The sequence below is a fragment of the Calonectris borealis genome, chromosome 3, assembly GCF_964195595.1.
Source record: "Calonectris borealis chromosome 3, bCalBor7.hap1.2, whole genome shotgun sequence".
Classification (NCBI taxonomy): Eukaryota; Metazoa; Chordata; class Aves; order Procellariiformes; family Procellariidae; genus Calonectris; species Calonectris borealis.
This window is the reverse complement of record NC_134314.1, coordinates 21,206,424-21,224,006: the sequence shown is the minus strand read 5'-3', so window position 1 is coordinate 21,224,006 and position 17,583 is coordinate 21,206,424. Positions and strand designations below refer to the sequence as shown.

Below are 17,583 nucleotides of genomic sequence, written 5' to 3'. Positions count from 1 at the left end.
CGATGGCTTTCTGAGCAGAGTGGAGGCTGCCAAATGCCAGTCTCAGACCCTTAATTACCCCTCCCATTGTAGGCACTAACTCTAGCTCTGCTTTCTAAAAGGCTGAGCGCTGAGCATTTCCAGTGCTCAGAAGCTGGCTAGCTCAATTCACATAATATTAGCTATATTTTTTTCAAACTGCAAGGAAGATTATTCATAGAGTCATAGAAATATTGATTAGAAGGGATGTCTTACCCAGACCAAGCTCCTGCTTGAAGCAAGGCTGTCTCCAGCACTGGATCAGCTCAGCTTGAAAACCTCCAAAGACTGAGTCTCCTCAGCCTTTCTAGATAAGTTGTTCCAGTGCTACACTGGCCTCCTGGTGAGAAAGTGTTTCCTAACATCCAATCTGAACCTTCCAAGAAGCAATTTGTGGCCATTCCTTTTGTTATGCAGTCTGGCATTGCAGAGGAAAATTTGGCTCCATAGTCTTTCCTTGGGATATTCCAAGATTTTACATTAAAAAAAGTCTCTGAATGTGAAATTGTCAAGTTTCTCAACTGTTCCCAATGCAAAAGTGCTAAATAACACCTTTCATTGGGCTCTGCATTTTGAAATAAAACCAAATAAGGACAAATATAAGTATTAAAATCTGAGCATTAGGCTATTTAAATGAAAACAGATTTATTTTGCTATTCAAGTTTCCCTAAAAAAAAGGTTTCTATGGATTTTGTAGGGCTGAGAAGCAAGCTCTGGTTGTGAACAGAACTTCCAGTATCACAGAAAATTGCTTGATTTTGTGTTCATTAATTTGTATTTGTATGCTTTAATGCCAATTTTTGGTAAACTTTAGGTGACTGAATTTAACTATTACAAATCCTAGTGAAAATTAGCCAAGCAATTCTCACACATCAGATGTCATATATTCCTAGTATTACATTCAATATACTTGCATATGCATCTAATCAGAGAACCAAATTAAAACGGGTTGCTTTTATAAAACACAAGCCTTCAAAGAATTTTGAATAAGTTTTTGTGGTAAACTATTAATCGTAAATTATTTACTCAGCTCTAATAATGAGTAACAAGCTTCTTTTACTAGCAAATGTTACAGTACTCGACAGAGCTTGCAGTCTTTGGTCTAATAAATACTTGCCCAGCTCATGGTCAGAGTTAAATTTTTCGGAAGTTCAATAAATACTCAATTATAAACATCAAAAAGAATATAATAAATAAAAATATTTCCTCTAGATTTTCAGTGTAGATTTTGGCTATGTCTCAAGTCTCAAAAGCTCTCCTAAAACTCGATCATTATTTCCAAATGCTTCAGTCCTATCCACACACATATCTACACGCATTAGTTGTATATGCTCCAGCTGGACTTCATGAATTTGAACTTAGACTTCAATAACTAAAAGGTAGAAATATTAAACCTTGCATTTTTCTGCTATTTAAAAAAGCAGCAAAAACTGTATTTCTCATTACATCAGATCAGTGTTAAAGGAAATGATTAGCTTAGTTTGATACGCACTTATAGACTAAGTGGCAAATAATTCTTTGAATACTTTTGTGGTACATGCAGAAACCTTGGTTTGTAAAGTATACAAATCCTTCTTGTTATATCATCTTTTCTCCTTGCCAAGGCACGCCGGCACTAAATGGTTTTACTTAAAGAAACATGAACAAAATACTGATTATTTTTAACACAAAACAGAAAAGTCTGTTCTGCTTTGAAACAATCGTCCTAATGAATTAACACACAGGGAATTAACAAACAGGACGCATTATGCATTTCCATTATACCAAATTTGACCAGTAGAAGAATCTGAACATGAATTTTTCCCTAATATGTCAACATGAGGAAAAATAAAAACAGCCTACTCGGAGAGCTCAACCAAACTGAGTTACACCATAATGTAGCAATGTGCAAACCAAGGACTGAATTGGGCCAACACATATATTTGGTAAAGTTTTGCAAAGTCAAATACTCCACTGATTTCAATGTAATGGTTCTGCAGTTGGGACCCAGACTCAGAAAATAAACGTCTATTGAAGTATAATGACTTAAGAAGGCAAATACTCTTCAACACACAAAAATAAGGAAAGAATACTGACTTGTTCCATTCAGGTCAACCATTAGACCATCTTGTACATGATCTTGAATAAGCTGTAATGTCCTTTCAAATATTTCCCCAGCTCTTGCTTGCTCAACAGTGTATGGATCCCTTGGGTATCGAAATAAGGCTAGCAAATCATTTGGAGAACGAGGACGACTGATAGATAATTTGAAAAAAGCAGTAAGTGTACACAGGAGTTACAAAATAACAATACTACATAAATCATGTAAACGTTCAGCAACATGATTAGTACATACCTTGGTTACTCATCTCAAAATGGAAGGCAAACAAAAAAAAAATATATTTAATAAAATAATAAAACATTAAACATTTATCAGCAATTAAACATTTAGTAGCCTTTTAATATACATTATCTCAGCAGAAAAACTGCTGCAGCAAATAGAGATCTCAACAGGAGTGTTTAAACAATAGGAATCCTTACATGTTAAACTGTTAGTATTCCCAGAACTAACCAGATGTTAACAATATCATTTAAATAATAAAATGGCTTCTTGCTTAATAAATGTTCCATTATTTCTAGTATATACAAAATTAATTTTGACTTCTCAATATAAAAAAAAGAACGCGATACCTGTCAAACAGATGCGTACGTGTTGAATTTATTGCTCTGTCAACAGTCGCAATTGCTTCCACAATTGATGTTTGTACAAAAGGATCTCCATTTCGGCTGACATTAGGGACTACAGAAAGAGGAATTCACATGTTATTGCAAAAATGGCCACACACAAAAAGATACTTCTGTAAAACAGAGTCTAGACACGACATCATTTCAGTTGTACAAAGTAAACCCCTGTTCTTTAAGCATTGGATCGTCCAAATATAAAATTCTTAACCATTTTGGAATTCTATCAAAGCATATTACAGTAGTGCAAAATTCATTTAAAACAGAAGTTAATGTAAGTTTAAAAGTCAGCTTGCTTATAATTCTAAAACAAAATAAAGTTAAGATAAATGCATACAGTGTTTAACTATCCATTAATTAGTCCTACAATTTAAAGTAAAAATGACAAAAGAAAAAATGAATTATTATTATTAAGGTTTTTTTTCTGGTGTAGTGTATTACCAGTTTTCAGGTGATTATATCCTATGACCTATATCCATTGAAATCAATGCAAGTATTCCCTTTTATTTCAATTAGTACTGAATTAGTACTGAATTCAATGTAAGATTTTAAAGGGTTTACAGGAATGTGTTACAAGTGGAAAATATTGACAGACTTAGTTTGCCTTTTAAAACACATGCATCACATACATTTAAAGAGATTTCACAAAAAAATGAATAAAACACAAAAAAACCAAAATTTAAAAAAACCCACAGAATTTTATATATTCCCAAATAGCTACAGTAAATTAACATTGCTCCTCTCCTGAGCTTAGTCAAGGAAGCAACACACATTAATTTTAAAGAGCTATAAATATTGTATTTATGTTGATCACTACTTTGGTTTCTACTTTAAAATTATCTAGCTTTTTAATACTATGTTAAAAATCACATGCTTAAAAACTATTTAAGAATTCTGCATAATACTGGAAACTCACTAATGCATAGGCCTATTCATCTGCCTTTTTATACAGTACTCAGTTGCAGCTGGATGTTTGTACAATGTATCTAGGGCTAATAATCTTCCTTTCAGTCTAAACTAAGAACTACCAGATCCAGGGGCAACAGCTAACAATTTCCAGAGTGTGTTTAGATTGGAGAAGTCACACAGGAAGAAGGGTAAAGTAGGAAAAAAGTCCAAAGCAAACACACTGGAATAAAATCAGCAGATGTACAAAATCAGCTGACATAAAAACAGTTGTTTGCAAGCTTTTCATGACTTTTTTTTTCTTTTTTAGGCAGTATGTCATTAATCCCTCATAACTGGCAGCTTAGGCTGTGTCTATGTGAGTTTTGGAGTCTAGACCAGGGTAATCAAACTTAACCATCTCTACTGTCAAATAAAACAGTCCCTGGCACTCTACAGCTGTAGCTGAAGCCCCTTTCTCTGCCCTGAGGTCAGCTGCCTTGGGCTGCTGACAATATGCTCCCAACATCCAAAACGAGGTGACCCTTTCCACAGTGCCTAATGGCAATAGTCCCTGATCTGTCCTAATTACCAACTGTCCTCCTTGCTTGACAGCTTCATTTTCATAGCAACCATACAGAAACATTATCAGATAAGCCTCTTATTTTAAGGAGAAATACCATTTACAGGTTTGCTACCCTCATTTTAGTTGTTTCAGAGAGTGCTTGTGTGCCATGAACCATCTTAACACTGCAACATTACAGATCGTAAAAATCTGGTGGCTGGTTACCTTCCCTAGTGCTGCCTACGATAGACATAATCTTGGTGTTCACTTTAGATACGTGTTTTGCAGAGCTACGTTTCCAATTAATAGTGCACGTGGGCTGAATCATAAACCTTGGTCAGATGTTAATTATACTGTACTTTATTTTTGTTTAGACTATTTGCTGCCAGTAGTTCTCTTTTTAAACTGATAAATATTAAAAGTAAAGCTTCCTGCAAGCCTTTTTTTTTGGGGGGGAAGGGGGAAGAAAAATGGCAATTTTTTTAAGCAACGAAAACTTATACCACACACATCCTGCCTTACACTTAATCCAGAGACTTTCACAAAACAACAGAAAAGGGCAGAAGAAAATGGCAAAAGAAAAGCATCTTTAAAACATTATCAAACATGGCCAGCAAAACCTGCCCCCCAACTTCTACACACTTGCCTTTATTCTGTCTCAATGTTAAGAAAAGATTTTTATGCATTAGGAACATTCATAAAACATTAACTTTGTTTGAAAGAAATGTTGACATGCAAGTTTTTAGGCATTTCTGGCTACGCCATTATTAATACTATCCAGCTAGCAAGTATCCAGTGCTTATAATCTGTTCACTTGTCCTCCTTGCTTCTCTGACAGCTTCATTTTTATAGCAAACATAGAGAAACAGTGTCTGATATCCCACTAGTTTTAAGGAGAAACATCATTTACAGTTTCAGACTGAATGCAAATTAATCAAGGGTAGTTTCATTAATTTTAGGTTTATTAACGCTACAGTTTACAAGAAAAATAACCACATTACAATTAAATACTGCACATCAGCTAGCACCAAGTTTTGTAGTTTGCTAATTTCAGCAGATGAGAATGAGCAGTTGACACCTGCACTAAGTGAATGAAACTGGTTTCCATTGGGGTTATGTTCAATTCATGGTTTCATCATTCAGAGCTCTTATTGATTTGAGATCTGGCTAGTCTTTATTTTTTTTTTAAAAAAAAAACCAACAAACTTTTTTCTATGCATCTCCAGAGTAACCAAGATAAACTGATTTTTATGGACTTTCTTTCATTCACAGACTTCATATTTGTAGATGAAACCTTACTGAATGATTCGCAGCCCTGCAAGTTTTCTTTCAGAAATCATCTTTACAGATTGAAGAAACATTATTTTTGATAGCGAAAGGGATAGATTGATGGTCTACTGAAAGCAACTTAAGCCAAGGAACATCACAGTTTTATTGATACCATGTGATTGACATGATAGTAATCAATATTTTAGAAAAATCATTGATATATATTTATGAATTTAGTAAACAAAATACAGAACATCAGACATAACACTGGGAAACAATATCCAATATGTTAAAAAAATCACTGCTCAATACTCATTTTTCAATGATACAAAAATATTGTGTCATATTTTCTACTGGAAGACAAAAAATCACACAGTTTCCTTAATATTTTCCATCAAAATGAGTCTGACAAATCAGCAGTTTTACTCAATAAGTCAGAAAAGCATTAGGGTCAATCTGTGTAACAAAGTTATTTCCTTAGCCTCTTTGGCTGCTTTATTACCTATTATTATGTATTAATAATTGATAACTATTATTTGCCATTATTACTTTCAAATAATTAGAATAAGCTCAAATATTCTCCTTTTCTCCTTTAGCTTCTTAAGATCATTATTACTTTCCTGAATTCTTTCACAATGGTTGCAGCCTAATTTTCAACCAAGTGCTGTAAGTGTCCCTTTAAAGATACCATAGGACTTTTTGTCAAGATTAGACTCCGTATTCGACTAGCAAATTCTAATAGGTCCAAATAATATCTCAAGAGGAAAGTAGTATGACTAACTGGAGCCCAAAGCATTGTTTGTTTTGAAGCTTAACTCCTAAAGACATTTTGGTTGACATATTTCCATCTTACATCTGTGCAGATAGTTGCCTGAATTAAATGAAAAAAAAAAAAAAAGAGATTATGGGAGAAAATGAAAAATATGAATAAAAGAAAGAATTTAACATTTGATTAACTTTTTTGCATCTTACAAATTAAGCAATTAGACTAAAACTAATCATCTAACTCATACCTCTGATTCAAATACCTTACCGTTAACACTAAGCACCATACTAACAGAGGAGTATCCTATGGTATTCCGGGCAACACATTCATATCGACCTTCATCAGCTGTTCCAACATCGCGAATGGTAAGAAATCCCTCTGGACTAACATGAAATTTTCCACTCTCAGTTACCTGTACTCCATCCTGCAGCAAAGCACAATGTTTAGTTATGCTAAACACTCTTTGTTTTCAAACCTGAATTTTTGTCTTCTTTTATTTTTACATTTTATTTCATATTTCTATTTTGTATGCCAAGATAATAGTCAAATAGATTTAGATAAACATATAAAAAACACACACATTGTTATGTTGACAGGAGGACTTGCATTACTTCTAAATTGTACAGTGTATTTATTTACTTTTAAAAGTACTCATTATTATAAATCAAAGTATAGCTATAGGTCCTCACCACATAAAATTTAAGATCCAAAAATAAGATAACACCTCTTGAGAACATATACATTCGATTTTACTCAAAATTAACCAACTAAAAAAGATCTCAAGAGCTTTATATGTATCAATTCTTCATGTGCTGTGCTTTTGGACGCTATTTAAGTACATTAAAGTACATTTTCTAATGCTTACTAATTGAAGAGCAGAAGGTAATCAGGAAAATGGAAGATCAATATTAGCAACCCATTAATTCACCGGTAACTCTGCTAATAACTCTAACTAATAGTTTGACATAACCATTATTGCATCAATGGAAATCAAAGCCACAGAGAGGTTACCAAAGAGTTACCAAAACATGTCCTGGTTGAAGTGTCAACCTAACAGTGTCAAAAGGCTCAGCAATACAGTATTTTTTATTGCTTTATAACTATAATATCATTGAAAGTGTGAATATTAATAGGATATTCGGACAGAACTGTCACTAAAATACACAGGCCTTTTAAGGCCTACATTATGAATTTTAACTGGTCTGTATACTGATTTGCACAACCATATATATATTTTTTATGTATATAAAATTCAGGTTTGGTATCCATATACATGCTCTGTATTAAAGAATATTTGCTGATCGAACTTCAGGTAATGTTTTCAGACACTAGAGCAAGTAATAATGTGACAATGTGCACTGTAAATAGCTAGTTATGAAGAGATGGAAAGGCTACTGCCTATCTGCAACAACCAAACAAATATCTAGTACCTTATTCCATGTAATTACTGGCTCCGGCTCTCCTTGAGCGCTGCACGGGATCTGCACGTTTGTGCCAACCTCCACTGTCATGTCACTGGGAACACTAGCAAATACAGGAGTCACTAAAAAGCAAATGATACATTGACAAGGTATGAAATACAACTTGTGCAAAAGATGATCTAAATAGAGGTCAGCACTCTCTATTTTTTTCAGTTACCCAACATTTCTTAATCTATATCCCTATTCTCTCTGCAAGTTTTTAGTTGCTCATAAGTTTGTCTTAGAGATAAAATTCCTTATTCCTGATGTCTGCTTCAGGCTGATTTTTAAGTAGTCTTAACTTCTAACAAAACAGGCTAGTAGTTGCCAAAAACACTTAAGTTCCATAAATTAAAAGCTCTGAAAAAAATTTCTGTGAAAAGCTAAATCCGAACAAAGTCACCAGAATGAATATCCCATCAACTTCTGCCAATTTTTTAAAGTTTTAATTTTTTAAATATTTCTCAAACGATAAAAGCAAAACTTTCCACAACACATTCAACCGTGACTCCCCCAGCCCGACTGGGACAGGGTGCTGAGGTGCTAAGCCTTCACAGACCTCCTACCCCCCCTGACAGCAATGAGCCCTACACCTTAAAACATCAAAAAATCACCTTCAATTTTGAGGACACAGGGTACACAGTTACCTAAACCCAGTGTGAAGAAAATCAATGTATTTTTTAATCCTAATTTCCTTCAAATCTGGATTGACATCCAACACTCAGATATCATCATAAGAATCACATACAAGATTATGAAGACATTAAAAATTGTATTTCTGCTGTAACATATCAGTATTTTTGGGGGACTGGGAGGGGGCTGTGCTTTTACAGAGAACTATATGGCCAGCATACATTTATACTACCAACCAAATCTGGCGCTGGTGTTAAACTGTTTGTACGCAAATGGCTATCAAGGACCAGAAACCATTTCAAATAAGGCATCCAGAGACAGGCATCTAGCACTGGGAGGTAAGAGAGTCTGGCTCTGTGGATGTGAGCCGTGTCATGCCAACAAACAGACCTGGACCATTAATCTCTATTCATTAATACAGATTTAGCCACAGTGACTAGGCATTCCTCAGACGAACAGTCCTTTTGTTAGAAGCCCAGAAGAAAAAGTTTTATCTTCTTGCACAATTGAAAATAGCATTGCAATGAATGTATGGAGAGCTCCAATTTCAGGCTGCATATGCAGCCTTCAATCTTGTATTTACTACCTTTTGGTGACTGGATTTTGCAACCTGAGTTACACAAAAATAATTTTATTAAACTTTACTCAACTTTTTAAAATTGAGTTTTCTTTTATGGAATTTTAGTCAACAATTTTATATAACTGAAAAAAAAATCTCGATTTTGACAAATCAATCTCCCGGTACTACTCTTAACTAAGAAAAATCAGTGGAATTTTTTCTGAGAAACATCTAAACTCAGGAAGACATTTGAGCCCCTTTCACTAAAATACTGTTTAAAATGAGGTCACTAACAAGAAATGCTTTGAATTAAATGTTTAATCTCCTTGAATTTAGTTAAACACCAAAGTAACTAAATTATAAATATTAATATGATTCTAATTAATCCTAGAAGTATCTTATTTAGAATTTACTTGAAGAAAAGCACAAGAAAAATGGAGTGGGTTTTTTTTTCCTCTGTCAACTTATTTTAAGTATAAGGAATGACTTTTCGTCGTGAAGGTCATTCTGCTGTTTTAAAATAAAGCGTTCTGTCTCTGGACATCAAAACATTATGTTAATAACACTACTTAGTTAATAGCATAGGAATAGCATTATAAGAAACTAGTCTTTTCACAAAACAAAATACTTTCCCAAGCATAGGAATACTGTCATCCACAAAGCAAACCTCCATTCTTTATAAAAAAGAGTAGATCAGATAAACCTCTTTCCCAGAAGACAGACTGTTCTAAAGGAATGATACTATGTACAAATACTTGTAAGTATCCATACATGTTATTTATTAAAAACCACCTGGAATCTAAAAATAGGTACTCTCAGAAATAATGATCAGAAATGTGAAATGTTAGCAATACCCTGAACAGCAAGTTTTCTAAACAACAAAAGATAAAGATATAGCCTCATTCTAACAAGCTTTTATCAAAAAACCCCATGTTTAGTTGTAAGCTTATGTAGTCTCCAAATGACTTTGAACAAAGTCTGTCAGGGCACACTGTCCCACATGCTCAATTTATAAAAACTAATAAAACACCTTATAATTCAAAACCAGCAACTTAGAATCATTGTAAAATGCAGCAAAAGTCCTGAAGAAAAGCCAAGCATTATTCAAGCTCTTTTTCAAAAGCTTTTTTAATTTTAAACAAATTCTAAACTACTTCATACTAACATTTTGTGTCATCAAAAATAATTAATTCTCAATCTTACACTTTAGGAAAAAAAATAAATCAAACACAGTACTCTGTATTTAAGTGTAAGCTTAAATGTTGTTTTTTTTTTTCCCAGCAGCTTGTATATGGAGAACATACCCCTAGGCTGTACAGTCAGGTATACAACAATTCGTTGAGATCCGATAATGTTGACAGCTTGGCATTCATACTGTCCCTGGTCATGCAGAGCAACTCTGGAAATCCTTAGGGTTCCAGAGGATAGAACTAAGTGTCTTCTGTCAACAGACAATTGGCCTCCTGAAACACAGAGCAACAGCATTTGCTATTTATATCAGTGCAGAACAAAGTCCCTTTGTGTCAGAAAAAGGGAAATCCAGAAGATTTTAAATTTGATAAAACATTGGAAAAAATTAAAGTCTTTTAAAAAAAAAGTTTGAAGCCTTTACTTCTCAGAAGATAAACACGCAAAGCAAACAAAACATACATATGCATACAATCATAATCCTGACCTCTTCTCTGTTTGTGGTAGAAATAAATATTTTCATTTAAGGAGCACGATAAAGCATCCGAATGAGAAGGCATCATCAGAAGAACACCAACAGATATTACTGTTCATTTCATATTATTGCCATGTGTGTAAGACACAATTCATCTCATCTGCCTAGGCCATCTAGAGAATCCATAGAAAAATACATACAGCACTGAAAAAATGGAATATAATAAAAATGAAATAAAAGGCACATCAGTGTCTGTACCCTATTCTTCCTTTCTGGACATTTCATTCGATTGGAGCAATCTTGGTAGAGGGAGAAACATGGACAGTATCAGCATCAAAATGATCAAGAGTTGTTAAAAATCTGCTTTATCTACTATAATTTAGAATTTCCTAAGAGTTGTTTCGCCTGCTAAAGCTTTTGATTTAACTGGAATACTTACTTACTGATAAAACATCCGCTACAGTATTTCTTCCCGCTGGATTTGGCTTAATGCCTTTACAGCCACAACCTGATAAAACAGTCAGCAGAGTGCACCCCAGGGTTCCTGTCAACCCACATTAAGTGACAGAAATGCAGTTATACTGATGCCCGTTACAGGTTGGACTGTTCTGGTTTCTGAAGAGAGCACATTCCACCTAATTTCAGATCTCCAGTTAATGAGTCATCTCCATTTCTTCTGCAGTAAACTGGCAGTGATAGGTATTGCCACATGTGATTTGTCTCATATTTCTTAAACATTTATTATTAGGAAGCTATTATGGAGACATATATTTTAGTGACTCTCTTTTTACTGAATCAAGAAAAATGCTTGGGCAGCTGGCTTCTGTGGGACACCTTGCCTTTTCTAGCCAAAGCAGAAAGAGGTGAGCCCTGTTGCCTTCAGAGACTGAAGCATCTAAACGAATACGTGCAATTCCTTTCAATGCATGAGTGATTCCAAAATGACACCTAAACTATTCTAGTAAAAATAAAAGTAAAAACGGAACATGCTTACCTCCTTTAGTCCAGGCAATAACAGGCTGGGGATAGCCTTGTGCTTCACAAGGGAAGTCAACAGTTTGTCCCTCAATCACTGTTTTGTCTTGAGGAGTGACAGTAAACTGAGGTAGAGCTACAGAAGAGAAAATAAACTGGTTAAAAAAAAAACAACTGAAAAATGCACAAATGTCTGAAATTATGTACTGTTTCCTGTGTGACTTGAATAGCTCATATTGGTGGGAAAAGAGATGTTAATGGGATTCTTTTATATTGTGACTGCTATAGGGCAGAGAGTTAGGGCAGCCACTTGTGCAACAGGAACATCTCTCTCACTGGCCCTGTCAGTGAAGGCCTCTGGGATCTACTGCAATAGATCCAAAATAAGAGGTACGGTAAGACTTGTAGAATCACACACACAGTGTTCCCTGGATTAAAAATATCTTCTTCTCTTTCTCTCAAAAAATCCTCAGCTAAATTGTGAAGAAAATGCAATGTAGTCAAAACCATCCTGAGCTGCTTGTTTTCTTCTTTACACAAAAGGAAAGCAATGAGTGGAGTGTGTCCCAATTTCTGCAGTAACATGATGGCATTATCAGCATGAGAAGTAATCTGTTCAGCTCTCAAAACACAATCATCCATTGGTGAATAACAAATGAAGAAATCACATGGACAAGTTGTTTTGTATAGCTTTAAAAATTGAACTCATTAACAAAGCATTTGCAACCTAAACTGTTCGCCAACTAGAGATCTTAACATAAGAACAGAAACAAACTTAAATGTAAAGGTTACTCAAAATGTTTTGCAATTCAAAGTTCCAGCATGAAAACATTTGCAAAAAATATTCTCCATATATATAGGAGGGCTTTTGATATATTGTTCTCGAAATGTATATATATAATATTATTATATATAATATTATGTATATTATTTATATATATTATTTATATTATATATATTATATATTATATTCATACTATTGACATACAATACCAAAATTATTGCGATCACAATAAGTTAGAGTACTTTGACTTTTGTTTTGCAGAAAAGCTATACTAACGCCTCAGCTGGCAGAGTGATAGTTTCCATGAAACTCAGCAGAAAATGTTCCCACATTCACCGAAGTGTCTACAAAAGAAAGGCAGCACAGGTCTGTACTTGAAACTCCATTTCTAGTACTCCAGACACAAACTCTAACCTCTAGAATTGCTGCCTGTTGCAGAAAAAATGTAATCCCCCACAAAATTTGACACTGCATGTTTATTCCTACAAGCAAACAAAATATAATAAGAAATAAACATTTCAAAACATCAGTGATTAACTTCTGAGAATAATCAATGAAACTCAACTTTCAGAGAATTAGAATATAATATGTTACTCTGAGTGAAACGTATAGCAACTTCCCTATGGACTACACTAGAATAGTATAAGTAAAAGAAAAAACTTACAATTTTAGTTCGGCTCAGACAATTCAGAAAAAAGACAAAAATCACACAATTTAAAGTAATATACTCTTCCTAATATGTTTTTCAGCATGTCAGTCCTAGTTTAACATTACTCACCTTGGACTATGATGTACGCAGTCGCATGGATGTTATCTATGCTGTTAGTTGCAAAACAGGTATACTCGCCACTGTCCTCCTGCTTCACATTTTGTATGTAAAGTCCTCCTGATGGAGTTATTGTGACACGAGGGTCACTTGGTAAAGGGGTTCTGTCACCTTTGGTCCAGGTAATTCGCGGCTGAGGGTGCCCGGTTGCGCTGCACTCCAAGGTAACACTCTCTCCAACTAGCACTTCGGTATTTTGCGGGTGAATCACAAAACTTGGCCGGGCTGGGAGAGAAGAGCAATGCCTAAATATGACTTTCAGCTCACATAGCACTAATTTAGCTGAATATTGCAATAGTTTGGGGAAGCTGGGGGTTTTTTAATAGCTCTGTTCCAACATACTTCTAATCTTGGTGCCTCATTTTAAGCCGAATCTAGCTGCAGACATTTATAAATATCAATAGATAAAAATAAAAGCTCATATAATTGCACTGATGTTTTTTCTTAACTCCCATCAAAACAATTTTCAAACATTTCCTTCTCATTTGATGATCTTTATAAAGGTCCATTCAGAGGCATAGAAATTGAGACCCAGAAAATTGCCCGAAGTGCACAAAAAGACAAAACTGATTAAGCTACACTTTAGTAACTTTTCCCAAGTAGATATGTGCTTTGCAGTGACGTTTTACCTGATGCTGAGTGTCAAAACAAAATTTTCTCACAGCAAAGTTTGGAATTTAAAAACACTACAGTCCTGGACAGGAATTTAATGTTTGCAAACATGAAGCACTGGCTAGGCAGAGATTCAGGCTAAAAAGCTCCTGAGCAAGGATGGCTGCACAGGGTGTGCCAAAGCTTTCATGAGTGGCCTGTTCAGAAGCTTGTGGTTTTCAGGTATCCAGAGAGAACATTATTGCACTGAGCAACATCGCAATGCAACAGTCTCTTTTCCTAAACCTTCTACAAACAGCCTACACGGCTATCATCAGAATTGCATACTACGATAAAGATATTAATTAACTGGCTGATTTTTTGTTCTAGGGATATTATAACTTCATGATCTAGTTCTTAAGATGCCCAAGCACAAGTAATCTACATGTCAAGAACATAAAAAAGCCAAAGGATCTTATTTTTAGCAATCTTATTATCAAAACAATTCTCTGTCTGAATGCAAAATTGAGACTTGATGTTCTTTACCTGGTGACTCAAAGTATCTAAGAGTAACTTCCTGAGTTTTCACTTCTCCAGCCACATTTTTTGCCATGCACTGGTAAATGCCTTGGTCTGTTTCTTGAGTATTCTGAATCATTAATGTGCCATCATCTAGCAAGTTTAGACGGGAATCTTCTTTCATACTGAGCTCATTACTGTGAAGAAAAGAATCTGCTGGAGTTAAACCTTTAAATCACAAGCACAGAAAACTGCCAAATAAAACCCAAAATATATTACCCAAAATAACTTGGGGAAAAAAAAGTTTTACTCTGTTAAGTAAAATAATAGAACTTTTAGTTTTCTCCTAAAGAGAAGAGGAAGAGGAAAAACAAAAAATTAACCAATTTTGCTTATGCAAGTATTACATCTTCAAAACTAAAAGCCAAAATTTTTTTAGGAGTAAAAGCTTACAGGGAAAAAAGTTAACAAAATACACATATCTGGTCTCATTTTCTTTTAAGGCTGTTCTAACTAGCAAATCAATTTAAAATGTTTCTGCTGGAAGTATACAACATAAGTTCAACACTCAAGATACTTTCTACTAGGAGAGGGGTTAGTTGCTATAAAACCATCTTTGTGCCAAGCTCTGTCTGGATTGCTCGAGGAGCACTAATGATAATTTGCATAATTATAATTTATACTGGCTTGAAACATAAGTTAAGATCAGATCTTCAGGCTGTGTCATGGATACATTTCTGTGATATTAACTAAGAACAGTTAGGGGTTTTTATTAAAGGAACTGTTTCTCACTCCATCCCTCACTCCATGATGAAGAAAGCACAGACGAGGGATGGGATCTCACGCCCTATGTACAAAACCCAGCCTGACTGCTGATTTATTCAACATACCGCTCAACAGGTCAATGGCTTTTGACTGAAATCTTGCCATATTCAACTACCTTGCAAAGAGCTTTGCTCTCATTCATGCAGCCAGGAAACAAGCCAGAGTCAATAATCCCATACCCCAAGCTCAAATTTCTTCTTAAAACTCTTTCATATGTGTATTCTGAATACATGTTTTCTTTGTTTATTATAAAAAGTACATGAGCCAAAGAAAATTTTAATGAAATAATTATACCATCCAAGTTCAAGGCTCTGACTTGACATACTCCATAAACGCTGTACCCTTGCTGCACATGGGGTTCTCACTGACATCAGCACAAAGCTACAGAACTCTAGGACTCTACGTTGTTTCATTTTATCAGCAACTAACAACCTAAAATGGTTCATTTGCTAATATAAAATGTGAGAGAATATATTTTCCAGATCAGGTTCTCCATTTCTATAAGAGCATTATTAAGCCACAGTCTGATTCATCTAGTGGTAAACTCGCAATTCATGTGTCCATCGTAAATTCATATCAGTTTAAGGGGGAGCGACATGCTGCCACGTGGCTGGTTCAGTCGTGCTGTGCCTGGTGCTGCTGGAGGGATCCAGGCACTGGGCAGAGCTCGAGCAGCCACTCTGCAGCGGGCTGGCCCTTGGGCTGCTGAAAGACACATGTCCTTTATAGGTCCTTCCCTTCATCCCCTAAGCAGTGAGGAGAAGCAATGGAGCGGGCTGCCCAGAGAGCTTGTGCTACCTCCAACCTTGGAGGCTTTTAAGACCCAACTGGATACCTGGCCTCCATGTACTGGTCTGGGGAGCCTGGAAATTATATATCTCTCCTCTCCTGGAATGGAGCTACACCTCAGAGGAAAGCTGCCTCCAAGGAGCTGGGGCTCAAGGAAGACCTCCTCTGAAACCTAACTCTTATCCAGCTGGAGTCCTTTAAAAAAGTAGCTTTTGCTCTGCCTTAAAATGTAATGCAAACAGACCTGCACAGAGTATGCAAACACTAGCTAAACCCACAAACTGCACATGCAACATGTCCATATTGGATTGCCTGATACTTACATATAAATGATTTACAGTTTTACAGGTGTGAGCAACTTTGCAGGTATAACTACAGTTGAAAATTTTACCAATAATATTATAGTCATAAATTAATATTTTCTAAAGTTATCAGCTCTTAAGTGTTTAGAATTACTAATAAAACAGGTATGGGCCATTATTACTTCATATACTTCTTTCAATTATAGTATGTTTCTGCTGTAACTATTCCATATACTAGCACGTAATGCGTGTGGACATGCACCCAGAAATGTACACACACCCAGACAAACATACATACATCAAGAGTCTCTCTTCCTCTTTTAAACTTACTTGTTTCGAAGCCAGATAATTTCTGGTTTAGGATTGCCTTCAGCTCTGCAAGTGAAGTACACTGTATTCCCTGAGGTAACATCCACATCCTGAGGCTCTGATGTAATTCTTGGCCTCTCTGTATCAATAATAAAATGTATAAGGAACTCTTACTTGTTTTAAAACTACTAAAGAATGGTAAATAAAAAATTTTCCATACGCCTTGTAGAAAAATATTTTTCACAAATGTTTTAACTTAAAACATTTATATGCTTAATCAGGATTAAATGCACTTTTCCCTATGCAAAAGTGACTGCGGGCTTTCTGACCTCCTCCATTGTTCCTTAGGACCTTTTAGCAGACTGGAAATGGATTGTGCAAATTTGTATCAGGTTCTAAAGTAGCTGCTTTATTTATTTGAACAGAGGCTGAATTTGCTTATGAAGGAAAAACTTCAAAGTAGCAAGCACAAGTGCCATTTAAAATAACTTCCTCTAGATAAGTATCAGTGCTTAACCTGCCTCCTACAGAATAATTTGTCCAGCTTGCTTCCTGCAGTTTCCATATTCAGGCTCCTTAGATGTGCAGAGAGCTGGTAGGATGCCATGTGAATTATTCTTGCACCAAATCCCCTTTTTACTATCTTTTACAAGAACCTTGTAGACGCTTATGGTCATAATTCTCATGATCAGAATTATATCCAATACATAACCAAAAGGACAATTTACTTATTTTATATCTTGGCCTCGTCACGTGGCTGGGCTGGCAAATGCCCATAGCTTGATGAGAAATCTGTATTTTGATTTTGGAACAGAAGAGGTGCGGGGCCGAGCACTGGGGTGCCCACAGGGCCAAGTCTTTGCACACTTAAGCCAAAGGAATACAGACGAACCAAAGGATTATAATAAAAGTGATTATCCATTAATCCTTCAGTGACAGAGGATTTCAGTGGCTGTGCAGGGCACTCCGTGTAAGTATAGCTGAGCAAAAAAGAAATCCAGTGGCCCGACCCCGATTCCAATAATATTAACAAGACTTTTAACAATAAGGTCGGTGAAATCAGGAGCAATTCTGTACAGTTTCTTTCTTCCCTTTCCCTTGTACAGTATTAACAATATTAACAA

The 17,583-nt window shown here is 35.4% G+C and overlaps 1 protein-coding gene across 1 annotated transcript in view; it reads right to left on the bottom strand.

Annotated features, from left to right (window-relative positions):
- Window positions 1-17,583, bottom strand: part of PXDN (peroxidasin) — an 86,930-nt gene that overhangs the window by 21,930 nt on the left and 47,417 nt on the right. The window contains exons 8-16 of the mRNA XM_075145142.1: window positions 16,481-16,598; window positions 14,262-14,431; window positions 13,077-13,349; window positions 11,534-11,650; window positions 10,181-10,339; window positions 7,655-7,767; window positions 6,492-6,648; window positions 2,689-2,797; window positions 2,095-2,252 (exon numbers count right to left, since the gene is read on the bottom strand). Of these exons, the coding sequence (XP_075001243.1) occupies window positions 2,095-2,252; window positions 2,689-2,797; window positions 6,492-6,648; window positions 7,655-7,767; window positions 10,181-10,339; window positions 11,534-11,650; window positions 13,077-13,349; window positions 14,262-14,431; window positions 16,481-16,598 (1,374 nt within the window). The remainder of the gene's footprint in view (window positions 1-2,094; window positions 2,253-2,688; window positions 2,798-6,491; window positions 6,649-7,654; window positions 7,768-10,180; window positions 10,340-11,533; window positions 11,651-13,076; window positions 13,350-14,261; window positions 14,432-16,480; window positions 16,599-17,583) is intronic.